Source organism: Poeciliopsis prolifica, unplaced genomic scaffold (genome assembly GCF_027474105.1).
Source record: "Poeciliopsis prolifica strain line A6 unplaced genomic scaffold, Auburn_PproV2 SCAFFOLD021, whole genome shotgun sequence".
Taxonomy (NCBI): Eukaryota; Metazoa; Chordata; class Actinopteri; order Cyprinodontiformes; family Poeciliidae; genus Poeciliopsis; species Poeciliopsis prolifica.
Window position 1 is genome coordinate 917,035 of NW_026562396.1, and position 18,822 is coordinate 935,856.

The window sequence follows — 18,822 nt, forward strand, 5'->3', positions numbered from 1 at the left end:
AAAAAAGCCATTATCAATGAAGCTTTGATACTATGATTCACCATGTCAATGGGTAACACCAGCAACACCGCAGACTGTGGCATTTACGTACTTTTTCTTAAAAGTAAATATGTGGAATTTCATTTAAATGTATCTTAGTCTTCTGTTATCAAATGAATCCTCTTTTACATTACATTTACTGTTTGTCACTGGAGATAGACATACAAGTGACTTCTCTGACCAGTTCTGAATTGGGTAGTGATCAACACAATGATTAAAAGGAAAATGTTTAGGTGTGGGGGGACGACTGGATAATCTAACAGATGGATTTCTTTCCATGAGTCACTGTGTTTCGCACAAGGACAATATATAGATTTCGTTATGGGCTGAAAATGAATCACCTTACACTGACGACAGATTCATTATAAATGTGGATGTGCTAAAGTCCTTGGATAACAAACCGATTTCTAAGTCTTTCCAGGTCAGCAGTCTCTAATTATATTTGCTAGTACATCACCAGATGTTGAATATGGAAGAACCACAGTGATGGTTCTGTTGGACCTCAACGCAGCATTTGACACTGTTGACCACAACATATTAGAGAAGTGAATTTAGAGTACTTCACTGGTTTAAATCTTATGTAAATAGGGTCGTCTTTGTGCCAATTGGTAAGTTCTCTTCAGAGCAAACATCGGTGGTGCATCCTAAAGCTCAAGCCTGCAGCCAATACTATTTCATAGCTACATGCTCCCGCTAGCTCAGATTACAACAAGTAAAAATATTAGTTAATATAACTAACCAGATCGTACACACCTTTGCAATGCTTTGTCACCAAGTGCCTGCAAACCCACCCAGGCACTGAACAGTTGCTTAGAGCAAAATCAACCGTACCTTTCTCCAGCTGAACAGAAACAGAATTGAAGTTCTTTTGGTTCTGGTCTACTCTGCATCCCCAGACTCAGAACCAAACATGGATAAGCAGCATTCAGTTTTTATGCTTCACTAAGCTGGAGCAAACTTCCAGAAAACTTCAACACAGCCAAAAAGTTTGTTATTTGAACTTAAAACCACCTGTTTAGAGTTGAATATACAAAAAAGGAAAACTGAAACATTGATTAATATATTTGATTATGATTATTCTTGATGATTATCATTACTTGTTTTGTAACTGATTACTGTATTATATTTTTATTATGAAAGTATTTTCATCTCTAAAGAAACGTGACTATTTAATATTCAGATGAATACAGACACAGGGATAGATACACACATTTTAGCTTGCATTTTAAAAGGAGCTTTCCTCAAAATCTCAAACTAGAACTGAGCAAATGATTGAAGAAAATAACAAAAATTTGCCTCAAGCACTTTGTGTGCAGTTTGACCATAGAATATGATTTTCCTTTGTGGCATAATCTTTATGGGAGCCATGGTTTATTAAAACACTACATCTCAAAAAACATTGTATAAAAAAAAGAGAGACCCTATGTTGATTCAATAGTCACACATATTGTTTTTCTCCAAACATCGACTTTGAAAATCCTGGTTTTTATTGTTAAAGTATTTCTCTATGGCTTCTTTATGTTTTTTGATGATTAGGAAAGTCGTTTTTATGGTTTGTATTTATTTTTGTGTCCAGAATAACCATTCTCCAGCAAGAAAAAGATTACAAGCCACTAAAATAATAAAACTAATTTTCTGGATAGTGCATAAAACACTAGATGCATATCTGATAGAGAACTATTAGCACATTATTTTCAAAAGTTTTATTACATATCAAACTTCTGATGAGGATATGCAGTTCACAGTGAAGCAAAATCACAAAGTTCTATATGCAAGGCAAAGTGAACAATCTTTGAAGTTAAAATTGGGAGAGAATGAAGAGTAAAAGGCAGGAATTTTTCAATATTTCACTGAAAGAGTGGTAAACTTTTTAAACTGCAGATATAAATCATTCAGTGAGTCAAATATTTATAAAACCCATAAGAACATTTTTTTTTCTGTTTCACACAAAACGTTTAACAAGAATAGTGCATCTTTTTAAGCACCTTAAGTAAGACATACTAAGAAGAAACAATTGAAATATTGGTAAACTATTACAATTTACTTTTGATGCATTAAAGAATTCAGTTCCGATGATGACTGATGGACACAGTAAATAATTAATCAGTGTGTGGCAATACGTATAATTGCAAATTCAATGTTTGTCAATTCAATAATGACTAGTGCCGTTTCAGACATGTATTGTGGGCGCAACAACTGCAGAGCTTCAAGCGCAGTGAAGTCATAGCAACCAGAAGAATGATGCAGAGTACAGCAAGGCTTAACACGCAGGAGGCAAATCCCATTAAATACATGGCTGAATATTACTTAGGAGGCAGAAGTGCCTTCACAACCTTGTACTTTTTAGGTGGTTGGACTTGAAATTACCTTCCTTGTGTGGTATGACTGGATTCAGCCAGGACCAGCATTCAACAGTTTGCTTCAAGGGTTTACTTTCTGCAATATGCAGAAGTACAGAGGAGGGAGAAAATCCTCTAACATTATTGTGTGGATGGATGGCGTAGGCAGATAGGGTCTTTTACTCAGGCTCCCAATAATATTGGTTAATTGCTAGATTTCTCTAGCCTTTCTCAACTTGCATCACGAGTAGGCGTGGAGGAGTTTACAGTGGGGATATATTGCTGCTGACTGAATACAGAGTTCTCATTCTCTCTCTCTTTCTCTCTCTCTTAATTGTCATTCCCCTGCTCATAGGCACATTTCTCCAGCAGATTCCCTTGAGAGAGGTTTCCCCAGAATCTACGTAAAAGGATTCCTTCCCACGCCATGGTCTTAGGAACATCTCATTTTCATCCACCCGCGCCTCGCTCATGCACACACACACTCCCTCTCACCCTGCCACTGTGTCCTCGTGTCTCCCTCCTCGCTCACGCTTATGTTTTCTGTCTTTTTTCTTCCTCTCCCTTCACTTCTCAACACCCATCGCACCCCCCTCCCACTTATAGATCCTCCGTGGGAGGCAGCATCTCCCTCACACAACAAGCGTGGGCCCTCCTCTGACAAATGACATGCCGGGCCCACCAGCTTTGCGTGGGGGGAGAAAAGCTTTAAGTTAAGAAGGAGCGATGGATTTGATTGGATGCTGCAACTCAGGGGCTGTATCTTGGCAAGCTGTATTGGATTGGTCTCAGCGAAGAAGTGAGAAATGGACAGAAAGCTGCAATGCTGCTGTTTATCAAGCCAACAGTATGTTTTAAGGAAAAAAGAATTACCATAAAACCTAACGCTTCTGAAAACTGTCAAGCTTTCAACTGTGACAGTAAAAACTAGTGGTAAATTTTAGACTTGTGACACATAAACATTGTCTGGACGGTGTGTGATTTTAAGTTTCAACTTGAGTCCAGGTATAGTCAAGCAAATCACTTACGAGTTCTCTTTGGCTAGCTGCTGGGCCAGAGAAATAGCTGTGGGATCCCGGTCTAAGGCCAGGACAGTGACTTCAGGAACCGTGTTCAGTATTGCTTTGGTATGACCACCACCTCCAAATGTCATGTCCAGGACCACCTACATGCGAGAAAGAGAGAAAACAACACATTCTTCTCACAACCGGGCTCCTTATACACAATTCATCATCGTCATCACGATGGTAGTTTATCACTTAAGTGTTTCTTTGTCAGTGGTTCACTGTCAAGACATTTTATTCTGTCTCATCTCAAGCAACATAATTTCTATATAAGGACATATCTGAGTTGGAACAGACATTCACAAATTAAACTACCAAAATATATTTTAGAGTGCAAATAGAAACATGTAAATTTGAAAACATAATTCAAATTGAAATAAAAATCCAAATTGAAATTAAATCCACCCAAAGTAAGAGATTTTAACATCATGGTTTAATGAGCTATTTTTTGTTTATATATTTAGTCTTACCCTTTACATTTTGTAAAACTTTTGACAGGTATAAAAATGACTGTGGTAACAAACATGACAGGGCCAGTGTTTGTTTAATCATTCTTGAAATTGGTTATAATCTCTAGCAAGTTCTGGGAAATGTCAGAGATGACGGCATGGTTTTCCAACTGATTTGCAGGCTGAGTTAGCGATTAGTCTCCATAAGAAACCTAATGACCCACAAAATTACTTTGGTTCAAAATGTTAAAAAAAGTGCCCTATGGCAGGGTCTTCAAATCCAGGCGTCATGGGCCGATGTCTCGCAACTTTTAGGTGCGACCCCAGTCTAAAACACTTGAATCAAATGTCTGAATTATGCTGATTACCTCATTATTTGACTCAAGTGTGTAGAAGCAGAAACACATCTAAAAGTTGTAGGACACCGACCATGGATTTGAAGATTCTTGCTCCCTGGAGTCAGCTAGAACTGGACACATTCATAAGACTCAATCAAAATAATAGTAAACAATTAAATCATTGTCTTTGGACACATTAAACAAACACTGGCCTTGTCATCCTATTTACTGTTTGTGTATTATACTATGTGTAAATGGTGTTAAGACACTTTATCATCTAGTTATAACAAATGTAAATTACCCAGAAGTAGAGATGTGCATTTCAAAAACATATCTGACTTGAATTTGCAAGTAAATTTTCAAAGATTCTCATCGTATAATCCACTTATCCAATCAAAATCATTCTCTGATGGAACAAAAGCTATGACTTCACACTTTGCATGTAATAGGCTGTAATACTGAATAGGACTTAATACCACATTTTTCTTGTGAGCAATATTGTGGGACATTTCACTGCTGTTTATGTCCATACTTGATCTGGATGCCGCAAATGCTAAATCTCAAGATGAATGGTGCAGAAATCATCCTGATTTGCAGAAATCATCAGAAAGCAGTGAGGAAACTATGGGTTCATTCCAATCAATACATGGCAAGGCAGGCTGGCAGCTAAGGCCCTGGAGAAGGATTGCCTCCTTGTTGGCAAAGTCATTATCACATTTCCGCTGGCATGTTGTAGCGTCCAAATGTTACAGCCAACAGCTGGCTGGACAACAAAGTTCATGTAAATTGGATGGAAGTAAATGCAGACTAATCCTGAAAGATGATATGTTAGAAGCTGCCAACACTAGAGTAGAGGTTCATTATTTAAAAGAACAGCTACCCTAAAAATTCAGTCAGAAAAACAATGAAACTGCTTAAATATGTTGATGTGACATCATGACCTAGTTAAACTCCAGACCTGCAGTCCAAATAAAAATTTGTGGCATGATTTGAAAATTGTAATATACCTGTATGGCATTTGGTGTCAGGCTATGATATAATCCTGATAAAAGACATGTTTTAACAAAGTTTGTTAGTTGTAATGTGTTTAAACATGAAAAAAATAAAAAATCAAGGGATTAGCATACTTTTGCTAGGCTCCCTTCTCATCTGTGTCTTTCAGGATGGTTTGTAAAAATAGTTTTTACCCAGTTTTATCACCATAACATGTCAAATTGGAACACATAAGAAACTATGAGTAGCAATCACCAAACAGACAGAAAACAATGTCTACGAAAGCTCTTGATGGAATAATTGAAAGCCCTGTGGGGTTCGTGTATTATAGTCCCACTTCCAGTAAAAACATTGTGTAAAACATAAATGAAAGCAGAAAATTATAATTTGCAAATCCTTCTTGATGTACATTCAACTGAATTTACTACAAAGATAAGATATGTAATTTTCTTTTATTTTTTTTTGCTGCAAATATTCACTCGTTTGGAATTTGATGCCTGTAACACATTCCAAAAAAGTTGGGACTGCACTTGACAATCATGGAAATATCTTTTTTTCCTCCTCATGACTGATATGTCACTCCAATAAAATGTGAAGATATATAAGAGCAAATCAGGAGTCAGCTTTGATATAGTCTTCTCCACTACTGCTTCCACCCTGGTACCTGTCCTCGTTCGGTGGTGACTGCGGGTTTATTGGGTGGCCTACTGCTCTTTGTGTGGTACTGAAGTTAGGGGCTATTATTTAATATAACCAAACCAAAACTAAAAAATAATAATAATAATTCTGTTATGCCAATGCACATTATCTTACATCTAACCCTTTCATCTTTCTAGATGACCAAACTACTCACAAGTTGATCCCGAAGGAATCTCTCACTTTTCTACCAGCCTTTAATTGGCCAGACTAACCAATGAAAATACAAACAGGTCAGACAAAATCTGTCCCATATATGAGCAAATGACCAAACTGTAAAGATTACAAAAGTGTCACAGATCCTAGTGGGTTGTGTCTTACCATTTTATGGTCTGTATAGTTTGAGCTGCTTGGCATTTCATGTAAAAAAGTAAATCAAAACAACTTATTGTCATCTGCCTTGAAATAAACTATTTATCTTGGGCATATTGAAAAAAATAATGTGTGTGGATAATTAAAATAAATATAAGGTCCCAATGAGCTTTTAAGTAAGATAAAAAAAAAACAGAAATGTAAAAACTAAGGTTTTTACTTTCATGGTAAGGATTTGAATCTGTACTGCTAAATGTTTTACAGTACCTTTTACAAGAAGACAAAGTATTGGAAATGTAATTATTTTATTTTCTACATTATTCTGAAGTTTTAGCATTTTGCCCCAACAGAACTCAACTACTTTAGACAAATGTTTCACATAATCCCAAAATCTATCACAGTAAAAGTATAAGTGTTACAAATATTACTTTATTAATCTTGTCTCTAGGAGAGAGAGCAGTAAAATGTGCAATAACTTTCAACCATTATGCAGCATATTTGATGCTAGATAGTTTGTTAGATCTCCTCTTCGGGTAACGCAACTTAAATCAGATTTAAGAAATTATTTATTTAATGAAAGAAAATCACTACCTGATCAGTCTGAGATAGAAAAGAAATGATCACATTTAAGTTTTTTTCTTCTTCTTCTTCACATGTCCCCTCTGGTAGTTGTTAGATTTTGATAAAACGTTAGGAAATAGATGTAAAATGCGACTAAAGGAAATGCCACCTTTTCTCCACAAAAAAAACATTAAACATGTCGATCGATAGTGACGTGGAAGGTAGGGTGTGTGCGTGCATGTGTGAGGGAAGAAGTGATCAATGGCGGTTCCCTCTCCTTTCCAGCGCGCAGCAGCAGATGGGGAGGGGGTGTGGGCTAGTGGGATGAGTCACACGCATAATGAACTTGCCTGTTGTGCTATTCAATAAAAAAAAAAGAAAAAAGTAAAACAGAAACACATACAGCAAAGTAGGCTGTTTCTATAATAATTGTTGATACAGGTAAACCAGGAGGCAAACTGGGTGTCTTCTGGAGTGAACTGGATCTGCCAAGATGATGTTTTGTCACACTGTAGGAAAACTCTGAGCTAAAAGCTACGTAAGCATTTTTATGTCAATTATGCAAATGATGTGAAAATGCTCCATAGTTTTTTTAGAAGTGGTTGCTGGTTGTTATCAGCTGGATAGATTAAAAATAAAACTACACATTTTTACTAGGTTCAAAACTAAATCTCAACTGAAATACCAAAGCAGAAAAATTAAAATCTCCATGTTTAAGTCATTCAGAAAAGGTTAGTTCTCTCTGTGGAAAACAAGGCTCCTTGAAAAAAACAAGAGGTTGTAGAGAAAAAATATCTCCAGGTATTTTTTATTTATTTTTTTTGCCAGATTGACAAAGCAACTCATTGAAAAGATTTGGTGATAACAGGTTTGGCATTTGCAAATATGACTGACACCAAACTTGGATATGAGTCATTCACATTGATATTTCATGCAGAACGGTGTCTGCGAGCCCCTCACCTAGAATGTGCCTATGCAGAGAAAACAGCAGTCTCCCACTGTACAATAAGAGTGATTTTGGATGCTCAAATTTACTGATGGAAGAAGAAAATTATTTAAAAACAGGAATGAGCTCCTTTCTGTGTTTCGTGGTCTTTGAGAGGTGTGCAATATCTGCCTTTCCCAGCAGAGGGAACAGAAGAGTTAGGAGTAGTCCGAGTTGCGCAGCCCAGCAGTGAGCCTGCAAAGTGCTATTATCCAGGACACATAAACAGTTATCACTCAGCATTATTAATGGGGGATTTCTATCATAAACAAAAACAGAACTACATTAAAGAATCTCATTTGACCTGGTTAATAAATACAAGTCTATACATGCTTTACCTTTGAGCTTTTGGCAAAAAAAAAAAAAAAAAAAAAGTAACGGTTTTGCATAAACAAAACACAGCATGTGCAAGAGTATATTATGTCAAGACCATGTGGCAAACAAGACTCTCATCTCGAGCTTACTTGTGGTTGAATTCATTAGGAAAAGGGGAGCAGGAACCTGAGAGAAGCCTGAGTACTCACCTAAATCCTACTTGTGACTCCCCAGCCCAGGTCAGTTACAGTGGGGGATCTAAAATGTCATTGAGGGGAGTTTTTACAGATCTTGTTACACCAACACACAGACCATTAGGGAGACAGATACACAGGTACAGGATCGCTTTTCTTGTCGCGTCCGTTGCCATGGTAAGACTGGAGGTAACCGGTTGCATTTCTTTCTCTGTCACACAAAGTTCATGGCAAGTTACAAGTTTGCAGACATTTGGAGGGGGTGTGCAATAAAAAATGCTGTAGATGAGAACAGAGCTTCAGTTTTGCATTAAAGACAGTGGTTTTAGGTTTACTGATTGCTAAGAGAGAGCATTGCATTTCACATAAATCTCACCCTCAAAACTGCTGCTCTGTACAGCCCATATTAATATTATCTTAAAATGTGTTGTCAGCGTCTCAATCTCTCGCTTGTTTCCTCATTTGGAAACCCTTTACTTTAAAACGGGCAAGTAAAGTTTCTCTGTCTCATTTAAATGAGTCTAATAGCTCTGCACACGGGCATAGCAGGTAGGAGGCGGACGTGCACAAAACAGATGGCCAGTGAGAGCAGACAAACTCAAACGGCATGAAAGCTTCCCACAATTATCCTGTCAAGAGATTATGTTGACGGTGATCAGTCATGTCTGAGACTCATGCAGCCTTCTGCCTCTTCTACCTAAATTAATTACAACACATACATTCAATACCACATGTACCAGTAAGTAAGTAAGTAAGTAAGACAGAGTAGGGCAATGAGGGATAAAGGAGCATGAAATACTGTAAAAACTCTTTGCCACAGGGCTCCTTCCAAATGCCTTCCTTTATGATGAACTAATCTCTCTTTTGTTGAAGGAATGCTACTGAGTTACAACAAACACTTTCATTCCTCATCCAGTCAGTGTTGTTTGCACTCTCCTGGCAAAAGTTTAAACAAATGTACTCAAAGAGGTATTTCAACTGGTCAAGACGAGACTCGTCTGCTTGTGTAAAACAAGGCTCAGTTCATTTAATTTAAAAAAAAAAAAAAATACTCATCTGAAGTTTGTAGGTCATTTCCAAAACTGGGAATGAATAAATTTAACCTGACATGCAGACAGTGTTTTCCCCGGTACATTAGAGGAAACTTTTTATTTTAGGTGTTCCCTCATGTTAGGCTAAGAATTCAAAACAGAGACAGAAATAAGTTTGGGAATTTGATCAAGGAAAAAGTGACCGTGTAGTTACATAAGTGTCTCGGAGTACACACAAGATTGTCAAGACATGACGTTATTCCAAAAGTATGGGTTTAAGAATTACACATGTGCGATCATATAAATTAACTCTGATTGGGAAGCCTGCCGTTCTGCAGGTAGAAAGGCTGTAAAATTGTGAAATAAAAAACCTGTGCATGTAACATTTTTATTTGTCAGTAAGAACGGATAACCTATTTCTAGCCAAAAGTTTACACAAACTCATTACTGTAAAGCATTTTCTGTTTTATTATAACTTTTCTTTCTTCCCTTAGTCCTCTTGATTGCTTACAGCTGTTAGTTTTTCTTTGTTTGACAGAAGGTCTTGGATTGATCAGCACTTAACTATGGGAAAGTACAAGGATCTAGGTGAAGATATAAAAGAAAGGATTGTAGATTTGGAACAGAAAAGGTTTCCATTCACAAATAAATATTGATTCCAAGATTTTGGGTTCAAAGTCATTTACTTGATTGTGTCACTTATTTGCCAAGATCTGGAAAACAACCTAAATTGTCACCATCAGATGAAAATAAATTAAGAACTTCAGAACTTCAATCCAAGAACCACTAAGACTCAAGTTTACAATGGACTGGAAACTGCAGAAACACCAGTATCAACACAAGTTGAACATTGGAGTAGTCAGAGAGGGCACATGATCTAAAATTGGCATATTCAATCTTAATTTAAATTTGCTGTTGCTCACATGAACAGACTAAATGCAACAATAAGACTGAGTTATATTGCCAAAAAGTTGAGATGATTGTTTAGTGGAATAAGGTTGAGGCTTTCAAACCCAAGAACACCGAGCTGCTTGTCAAGCATAAAGATTCATTTCACTACAACTTGTACTCAGATAACAAAAGGTGAGTGCAATCATGGCGAAATAGGGTTACCTCTAAATTCTTCAACTTCACCTCACATTAGTTTTGAATTATCTAGCTGAACTCATTTGAGCGCTCCGATAAGACAATTATCGGAGAGCCTCAATGCACCGCAAAACTGGTTTCAGATTAGTCAGGCTAACGTCAAGCTTCTGGAACGACTTTCCCAAAATTTGAACCCCAACCGTATTAAAAAGCTGAGCAGTTTTCTTAAAAGTTAAGTCAGAAACAAAGTAGCTTACATGAATTCTGCATATTCTATTTTGTGTATAGTATTTGAGCCTATATGACCTTCTGTGAATTGGGGAAAACCTTAATCTATTCCAAATGGTGCAAACTATTTGAGAGTAATCAGACATTACCATCATAAACAAACACAGGTGTGTATTTTATGATGGTAATGTCTGATTCCATCCTGGGAGCTCACAGTCCACCTGTGAGTCAATCATTTTGGACCACAGTTAAATGTCACAGACGATAATGAAGAAATAATTGCCGTGAAATTTGGTGTCCTCAGTGGACAGGAGTTTTAATCTGATGAAGGTTATTATTCAAAATCCAGGTTTACACACACTTCATTAGGTACAGCTGTTAGGAGAATAAAATAATTTACAGACATAAGCTGTTTAAAATATGAAAGGAACGATCAGCATGATGTAGTGAGGGAATTGGAGGACATGTTTAAACATCTTTCTCAGAAGGTTCACACATAAACATAACAAAAAAAAACCCTGCTATGAAAACCAAACTAGAGTAAAGTATATTAATATTGGTCAATTTCAGTGTTTTTCCAAATAAAAATATAACATACAGTCTGATTATTGAATGCTCTTAACCTTTAATCTTAAATTCTTGAGAATGGTTTTTAAGTTGTTTCCCAGACATGTTATAACTAGCAGCATTATACATTGGCTGCAACACTGAGTTCCAGCCTGAGATCTTTCTGAGTGGACTTTGCAGCTTCCTCCAATAGTCTAAAAAAAATTCTTAGGTTAATTGGTCTCTTTAAATTCTCCTTGGGCGTGCATGCTTGTTTGTCCTGTGATGGACTGGTGCACTCCTGTTAAGTCTCCAGTTTTGGCAGAGAAGCTACCATATTCTACCCCTGTGCTCTGGCGTGCTCCCATGTTGATACTGTCCTGCAAATTTCTATTATTCGAGTAATGCAACACCCATTGCCCCTCTCCAACTTAGACAGTATTCAGGCATCAGTGTGGCTTTTGAAACTGAAAAGCTTTCATGAAATGTAGTTTTAACTGTTCATTACAGTTCATTTACAATGAACTGGGCCAATTACAAAACTTTTTATAGGCTCATGGTAGTTTAGAAACTTAACTATTTAAATATGACAATAAAAGCAAAAACAAAAAGTCTGTAAGTGGGCAGGTACTTTTTCGCAGCAATGTAATGTTGCAATACCAAAAAGAAGGTAATATTATAAAGAAAGTAGTGTTGAGAGTGCCAGACATTTTGAATGTGCAGTCGGTCTCCTTTTTTCTAATTTTTCTACGAACATTCCTAGTTTGGCATGTCTGGAAGATGACATCAGCTACTGGCTGATACATCTGTGTAGCTTTCACGGTAGCAGGAGGCTGAGGACAAACTCAAAAAACTATCTGAAGAATTTCAGGAGGCTGGCGAGCAAGTTTGTTATGGTGTCTCCCCAAACCTTATATAGCAACTTTTAGGCACAATCTAGACTGTTATAAAACACATAGGAAAGGTTAAGCATATTTATGTTCCCTCTTATGTCACTTTGCTTTACAGATCCTAAGGATTTATTAGGGTTCACAAAGCCATGAAGTAACAGCAGCAAATTAATAGGATTTGTGGAAAAGTAACTAAATCAGTCAAATCTGTAATGTGCAAGTGCAATATTACACTGCATAGCGTTAAAATGAAAAACAAATAAAACTTTCCAAAATACAACATTGGAAATCAGAAGACTAGAAAATGAAAGCATTACTGTTGCTGAAAAGTTTGTCCTTCACTCCTTATTTGGTTTTGTTTTTAACTTAAAACACATCTAACAGTATTACCACAAGATTGAGAGAGAGAACAGAGATTGAACCTAGAGGCCTGATGAGGAAAGAGAAAAACAACACTAGGCTCCAAATGCAGAGGAGGAATCACCCTTCGTGAGGCCTCCAGGACAACAAGACCTTTTAATTTCCAAGTTTCAAAGTCAACTTAAGCAGAAACTGTTTAGACAAGTTGAAACAAATCAATGTTTACGTTTAGTTGGAATTTTACCGTCACAAATCAAGGTTTGTTTGGGACTAAAAACCCGAAAGAGAACTAAATCCAAGAGGGAAACATGATGGGAGTAATAAAATGAAAGTAGGAAATTACTAAATTACAGCTAGGAAATATAACTTTTATGGACATGGATAGATCCAAAAGCACCTTTCACAGCTTATGGGTAGCGAAACTAATGTTTAAATTATTTTTACTTCTCATTTAATTTTGTCCTCTTCTTGAAGATTCTTGAAGTCCAAAGCAAACTATTCATGAGAATCAAAAATGTTTTTCAGTGATAGTTTCAGTTCAAATGGAGGATTTTTTGTAACAATTTGTTTACAACTATGCCCCACTGAACGCTGTCCAGGGTGCTGATCCTGGGACGATTGGAGATGTGGGACGTTAAGACAGGCTCTTGAAATCATTCGACAGCAAAATATACTTAAAAACAATTTACCTGAAGTAGAGAATGTACAATGCTGTGAAAGTGTTTGTTTTTTCATTTTGAATAAATGAAAAGTATTAACCTTTGATATGACAGGAAAGTGGGTGGAGACAAAAGGGGAAGACATGTAGTAAATGTCCCAGGACTTGGAAACAAACCTAGGACAACTGTATTGAGGATTGCCTGTGTACATGGTAAGTTTTCCCAACAATCTGAGCCACCCATCACACCTGTTTTTTTGTCAGATCATCAAATGTTGGTATTAGATTGTGAAATTGAGCTTTACTTTTTAAAAAAAATTTTGTTAATTACAGTTTATTCATGAGATAACAATGAAGGTAGTTTTGTTTTTGCTTTCTTTCTTTAATGAATCACATCCTCATTTGAAATCATTTTACACCTTTCAGGTTATCTTCACTAGAAGTTGATATTGTTTGGTACTTAATGTTTAAATCAACATTTAAATGTCAAAAAAGCAAAAAATAGAAGAACACTGTTTCACAGCACTGTAAAAATATTGTCTGTAACTTCAACCACATGCATGCTAATTATTTTCTAAAAACAACACTTGCATAAATTATGTAACTCTGCTTAATAATAAGCTAGAGTGGATGATAAATCTATTACTCAAAGTGTTGGTTATTGAGGAGTGCAATCAGCTGCCAGTCTAGAATATGAATTATACACTATTACATCACTAATTAGGCTTATTGTCAAAATGACAAATCATTTCCTGTTTTGAAATTTGTGTTTTTTGTAATATTGTAAAGAGAATGCATTGTTTCAAAACCTGATTTTTACAATCAATTACTTAGGGTGAAATTGATTAAAAAACTAATACCATCTCTCCATTTATTTCAGACCATATGCCAATATATTTCTCCTCTTCCTTGAAATCTCGTCCTCATTTATGTACCCATCTTTTTGTACCAGGATTATCAAATATTTTCTCGAAGGTCTGTTTCAATTCTGTTAATATAGTTAACTTTCTTATTAAAAAGTAGCCGCAAAAATGTTTCTATAACAAGGAAACCCCCGGTCTCATTCCTCCTCCACACGGTAAAGGTTCATAAAGCCCATGTCAAGTGTCCACCCACTTTAAAGAGTCCAAAGACACCTCTTACACCGCACTGATGCTGAGAAGTTCCCCGGAGAGACAAGGATAAAAGATATGTCTGTGATTTCTGAAGCTATGAGCATTTAACTTAATATTGACTGTACGTGGGCTTTTCAAAGTAACAAGAAGTCGCCTTGTGTTTTACAGACTGCATTTGCTTTAAAGATCAAATGAGACCAATTATAATTATAAAAACTCACAAACATAAGCTCACTGTCAAAATAAAACTAGACAGAAGTCTCCCAATTTGGATTTGTTACACTTGTACACCAGTGATTGGTATGTAAATTGACATGCAAGGAGCAGGCAAATCTAGAACAGACACTAGAGGGCATCAGTGGTGGCATCAGTGGTGGCATCAGTGGTGGCATCACGAGTGGCGTTAATTTAGCAGTGTCCGGAGAGTTCGACAGTCAACAGAAAGGTGAAGGTCACAAGTCCGAGAAGATGACTTGTTGACACATGAAAGAGACTCAACAAGACTTGATAGAGATCGATAAATATCAGCTAGAAGTTTGAATGAGGTCAAATGGTCATATGTGTTGCATTGTTTTGATGCAGTTTTGTACCAGTTTACCATTATTATGACCTGGTTCTAGGTTCGGCTCAACTTTTCAACTACATTCCTTTTCATAGTTTGGCAGCTAAGTATTTCAAATTAAGTTCAAAGTTGCAATATTGACTTATTCGCTTTGGATCACAAACATGTTGGAGTTTAAGAAAATATACAGTATGTCCAGCTTTAGTATGTCCATGTTTCCAGAGAGAAATTATTTAAATGGGGAAAACAGCAAGCACGCAACAGGAGAAGTCCTAAGAACAGAACACCTTGTGAATTTGTTTCACCAAATCTAAGGAAGACTCATTTTCAGCATGATCCACTGAACGACCTCTCACCTTTCAGGAGGCAGTGAACTGTAAAACTAGCACACATATCCTTGGAGCCATAGAGAAGGTGAACCACTCTCTACGGCAGATGAATTCAGTGGTTCCACCTGGAAATATCATAACCTTTATTGCGATACTTATTAAAAGTAATCCCTGTCTTGGGTCTTTCTGTTTATTAGAAAAACATTACACTAAACAAAACCTAACGTAGAATCACATTGTTTTGTGCTTAATCAAAACCATTTCTTAATCATAACCATTAATCTTCCTGAAAGTGATAAAATGTTAGTACTTCTGTGATGAACTCGATTCATCACTGATGGCAAATTGTTTATGTTGGTCAAAAATACTCTTATCAATAATCTGAATTAACCATTTTATAAATGGACAGCTTTATAGTTGAATTAATACATTTTAACATCTAGCCATGTCTACAGTAGTTTTAATGCAGAGATACCATGAACTGATACCATAAATATATGAACTGATCTTACTTCCTGAGATCTATACATAACCTTTCACTCAAAAGAGGTGATTACAATTAAAGTAAATTAAAGAAATTAAAGAATTCAATTAAGGTCTCCCTCTTCTCCTATGCCCTGCTGTATATGAATAAAATAAGCCTTGCTTTTGATTTATCTTTTATTCTTTGAGCTGTCGTTCTGTTTATCCGCTGTGTGTGGCCAAGCTTTTAACAATTAGTCATTGTCAAAATAGCCAGAACAAAAGTAGAAACTCCAAAGGGTCATAGGAGACTCTAGTGAGAGAGTAGAGAAGACGAATTTACATCAGACACTTTCGAATTTACATCAGTCGAGAGGAGAGTAGAGCAGACTGGTTACCCCTAGGGTACAACTTCAGGTCACCCTTTTGGAGGAACCTGATGATACAGAGTTCAGTGGTGTGCCCCATCTGCAAGTTTTTTCCAGAGGATAAAACAACATTCTGGGGAAGTCTTTCTACAAGGCAATGCATGCACAGCTGAACTGGTGTCCCTGTATGATATTGTGTGGTCAGTCAAGTACCAGATCCTTCAACCAAAAAAGATAAATGAGAATAGCTCAAACATTAAGTCCACTCCAATGCCAATCTGATAGATTTCAAGAATAAGCTACAACAGATATGGATCAACAAATGGCAGAGATAAGTTAAATCAGCTTTATGACTTCGCAACCAGATCTGAGAGGGGTGACATCGACTGAATTGCAACCAGCGTTGTAAAGGTTGTGCCGACTGCAATATCTTTGTTCTCATAGCGTACTTACACAATTAGTGACACAACCTTTCAACAAGTTACATTTATTTTATTTCCACCAGTCTGGGTGCTTATTTTTTCATGGCAATTAGTGATTAAAATGTTTTATAAATAATGTAAAACATATATAAACTACACTAAAATAAAAAATATACAGCTCAATATACATAAGAAATACTGTGCCTGTATCTTTCATTCGAAGGTTTAGCCTGAGCATGTCCAAGCTGGAGGAAGAGGATTCTCGTCTGCAGTCTGGTGTAGTCATATCTTCAAAGAACAATTTGTGTGACACGGTGATATATGCAGCATTTTTATTTACCTAGCATATCCTAAATGTTTGCAAATTAAAGCATTGTTGGGATCTGATTTGGAGGCAATGAATGACAGCTGTGAAAAAAAAAAGATTGGACAATAAAAAAAAAAAAATGAAAAGGGAGGGACCTGTACTGCGTGCATGAGTCATCACTCTCAACCCCCATCCCCCAGTCAAACTGTTTTTTTTTTTTTTTTCTTGCAGGTTAGAGAGCTACAGAGCTGCATGTTTTTTATGGAAAGAATCCTTTATGCAGATAACTGGAGACAGAACTTATTAGGAAAAAGATTTAGAGTTGCATCAAGAATCAAATCAAGCAACTAAAATATAATTTTACATGCAGAAGAAATCTATACTGAAATCTGCTCTGTTAGGGTGCAGTTAAATGCTTATATTCATTTTCACCACATTTATATATTGACACCTCCGATTTAAGTTAAAAGAAAATGAAACATCTACAATTGCCTTTAAATAAACATAATAAATTTCTATGCAAAATTTTTGATTTAAATAAAATCTAGTCTATGATACAACATGGACTGCTGGCAAACATGCTCGCAATGACAAGCATATCCTAAAAATTTATATAAAAAGATCCAATGTCCTTGATTGTGTAAAATCAAAAACGTCATTAATAAACTGCTTGGTTTTCATTTTTCATTTGACATTTTCTTGAAAACACACCACACACACACAAATAACTATTTTATTCATCTTCTTCCAAGCCAGAGTTGTTTGGCTCCAGATAACTCAGATTTTCTCACATTTGATTGCAAAACATAAACATGTCAGTGCAATTTCAAGATTTTCTGGTGTAAAAAAAAAAGGTGGACATTAAAATATTTTTAATTATTTGGGATTTTAATATGGTACTCATTATTCTGAACATAACGACAAGAAAAATTGTTCTGATCTGAAGTTTTTTAAGTAATAGTATTAAGACTCTGTTGTAGCAGCCAGCTCTTGCGCTTCTTTCAATAACTCTTGTGAGACTTCATCGCCTTAACTGGGGTCGACCTGTGTTTAATTTAATTTATTAAACATAATTACAATTTTGCACTTGTCTGTAAAATGTCTAACAGCTTGTGTGTGTCCTGAGAAAAGGGGGATAAAAACCCTAATGATTCAGTTGAGAGTACTGCCGGCGGATCTGAGCGACAACATTGTGTGAAAGCACAGATTTGGACAATGTGACATTGTATTTACATAGAAGAGTGTATCATGAATAATTAGAAGCGAATGACCTTAATCTGACACACAAACAATGAATAGGTCTGACATGATAATAGCTTTCTCCCTCATATTCAATAGGAGTATGCAGCATTTTCACTTAATTGATTTTGATGCATCGTATAGACCTGATCGCACATAGGATTGAGGTTAATAATGTAGGATTTGGAAAAATTATAAAATTTCAGTATTTGGTAGTTCTTATGTTTTGATTTCCTAAAGTGTGAATATTTTGTCGAGGAATGTATGAATGTCCCAATTGGTTAAAAATCACAATTTATTACTGCCTATAATTCAGCACAAACATCTATTACAAACCATTAGATGTAGATTTGATTCAGGTATGTTGGACCGAAGACTTCTAAGACAGTGTCCTGAAAGCTTCAGGACACTGTCCCTTGAGGACTGGAGTTGTAGACTCCTGCTTTATACGCTGACTGCTAAAAGTCGCCACCTGGACTTAAGTAAGTAGATAGATATGAGCCTCTTAGTGGATAACTGCTGCATAGGCAATTATTTTTCAGTTAGCATTAAGTTAGCTGATGCAATGAGTAGCTTCTCATTTCTTAAACAACCACATTGAATGACATATCTCATGATTGTACCTGTTTTAAGAGCAGTTAAATCATTGGCATTCATCAAGCAGAGAAAAAAATATCTAAGGATTGAAAAACCTGTAACAATCTGGAAAGAAAGTGGGAACCCACCATTTTAAATGTGGTTGGAACATTTTTGTGGAATGCTCATAATTGATGAATAAATACTATGGCATGTTAACAGTAGAATTTAACATAAATATGTATTATATGAATAAATTACTACATGTAATAATATGCAATTGCTTGTCATTTTAAAACCTGCTGAAAATATTTTTGTAATTTTCTTTGATGTGCAAAATCCTAAAACTGACCCCAAT

The 18,822-nt window shown here is 36.1% G+C and overlaps 1 protein-coding gene across 1 annotated transcript in view; it reads right to left on the bottom strand.

The window, feature by feature from the left end:
- The window catches only part of mettl15 (methyltransferase like 15), a 52,720-nt gene that overhangs the window by 19,438 nt on the left and 14,460 nt on the right, over positions 1–18,822 (bottom strand). The window contains exon 3 of the mRNA XM_055045238.1: positions 3,407–3,543. Within this exon, the coding sequence (XP_054901213.1) occupies positions 3,407–3,543 (137 nt within the window). The remainder of the gene's footprint in view (positions 1–3,406; positions 3,544–18,822) is intronic.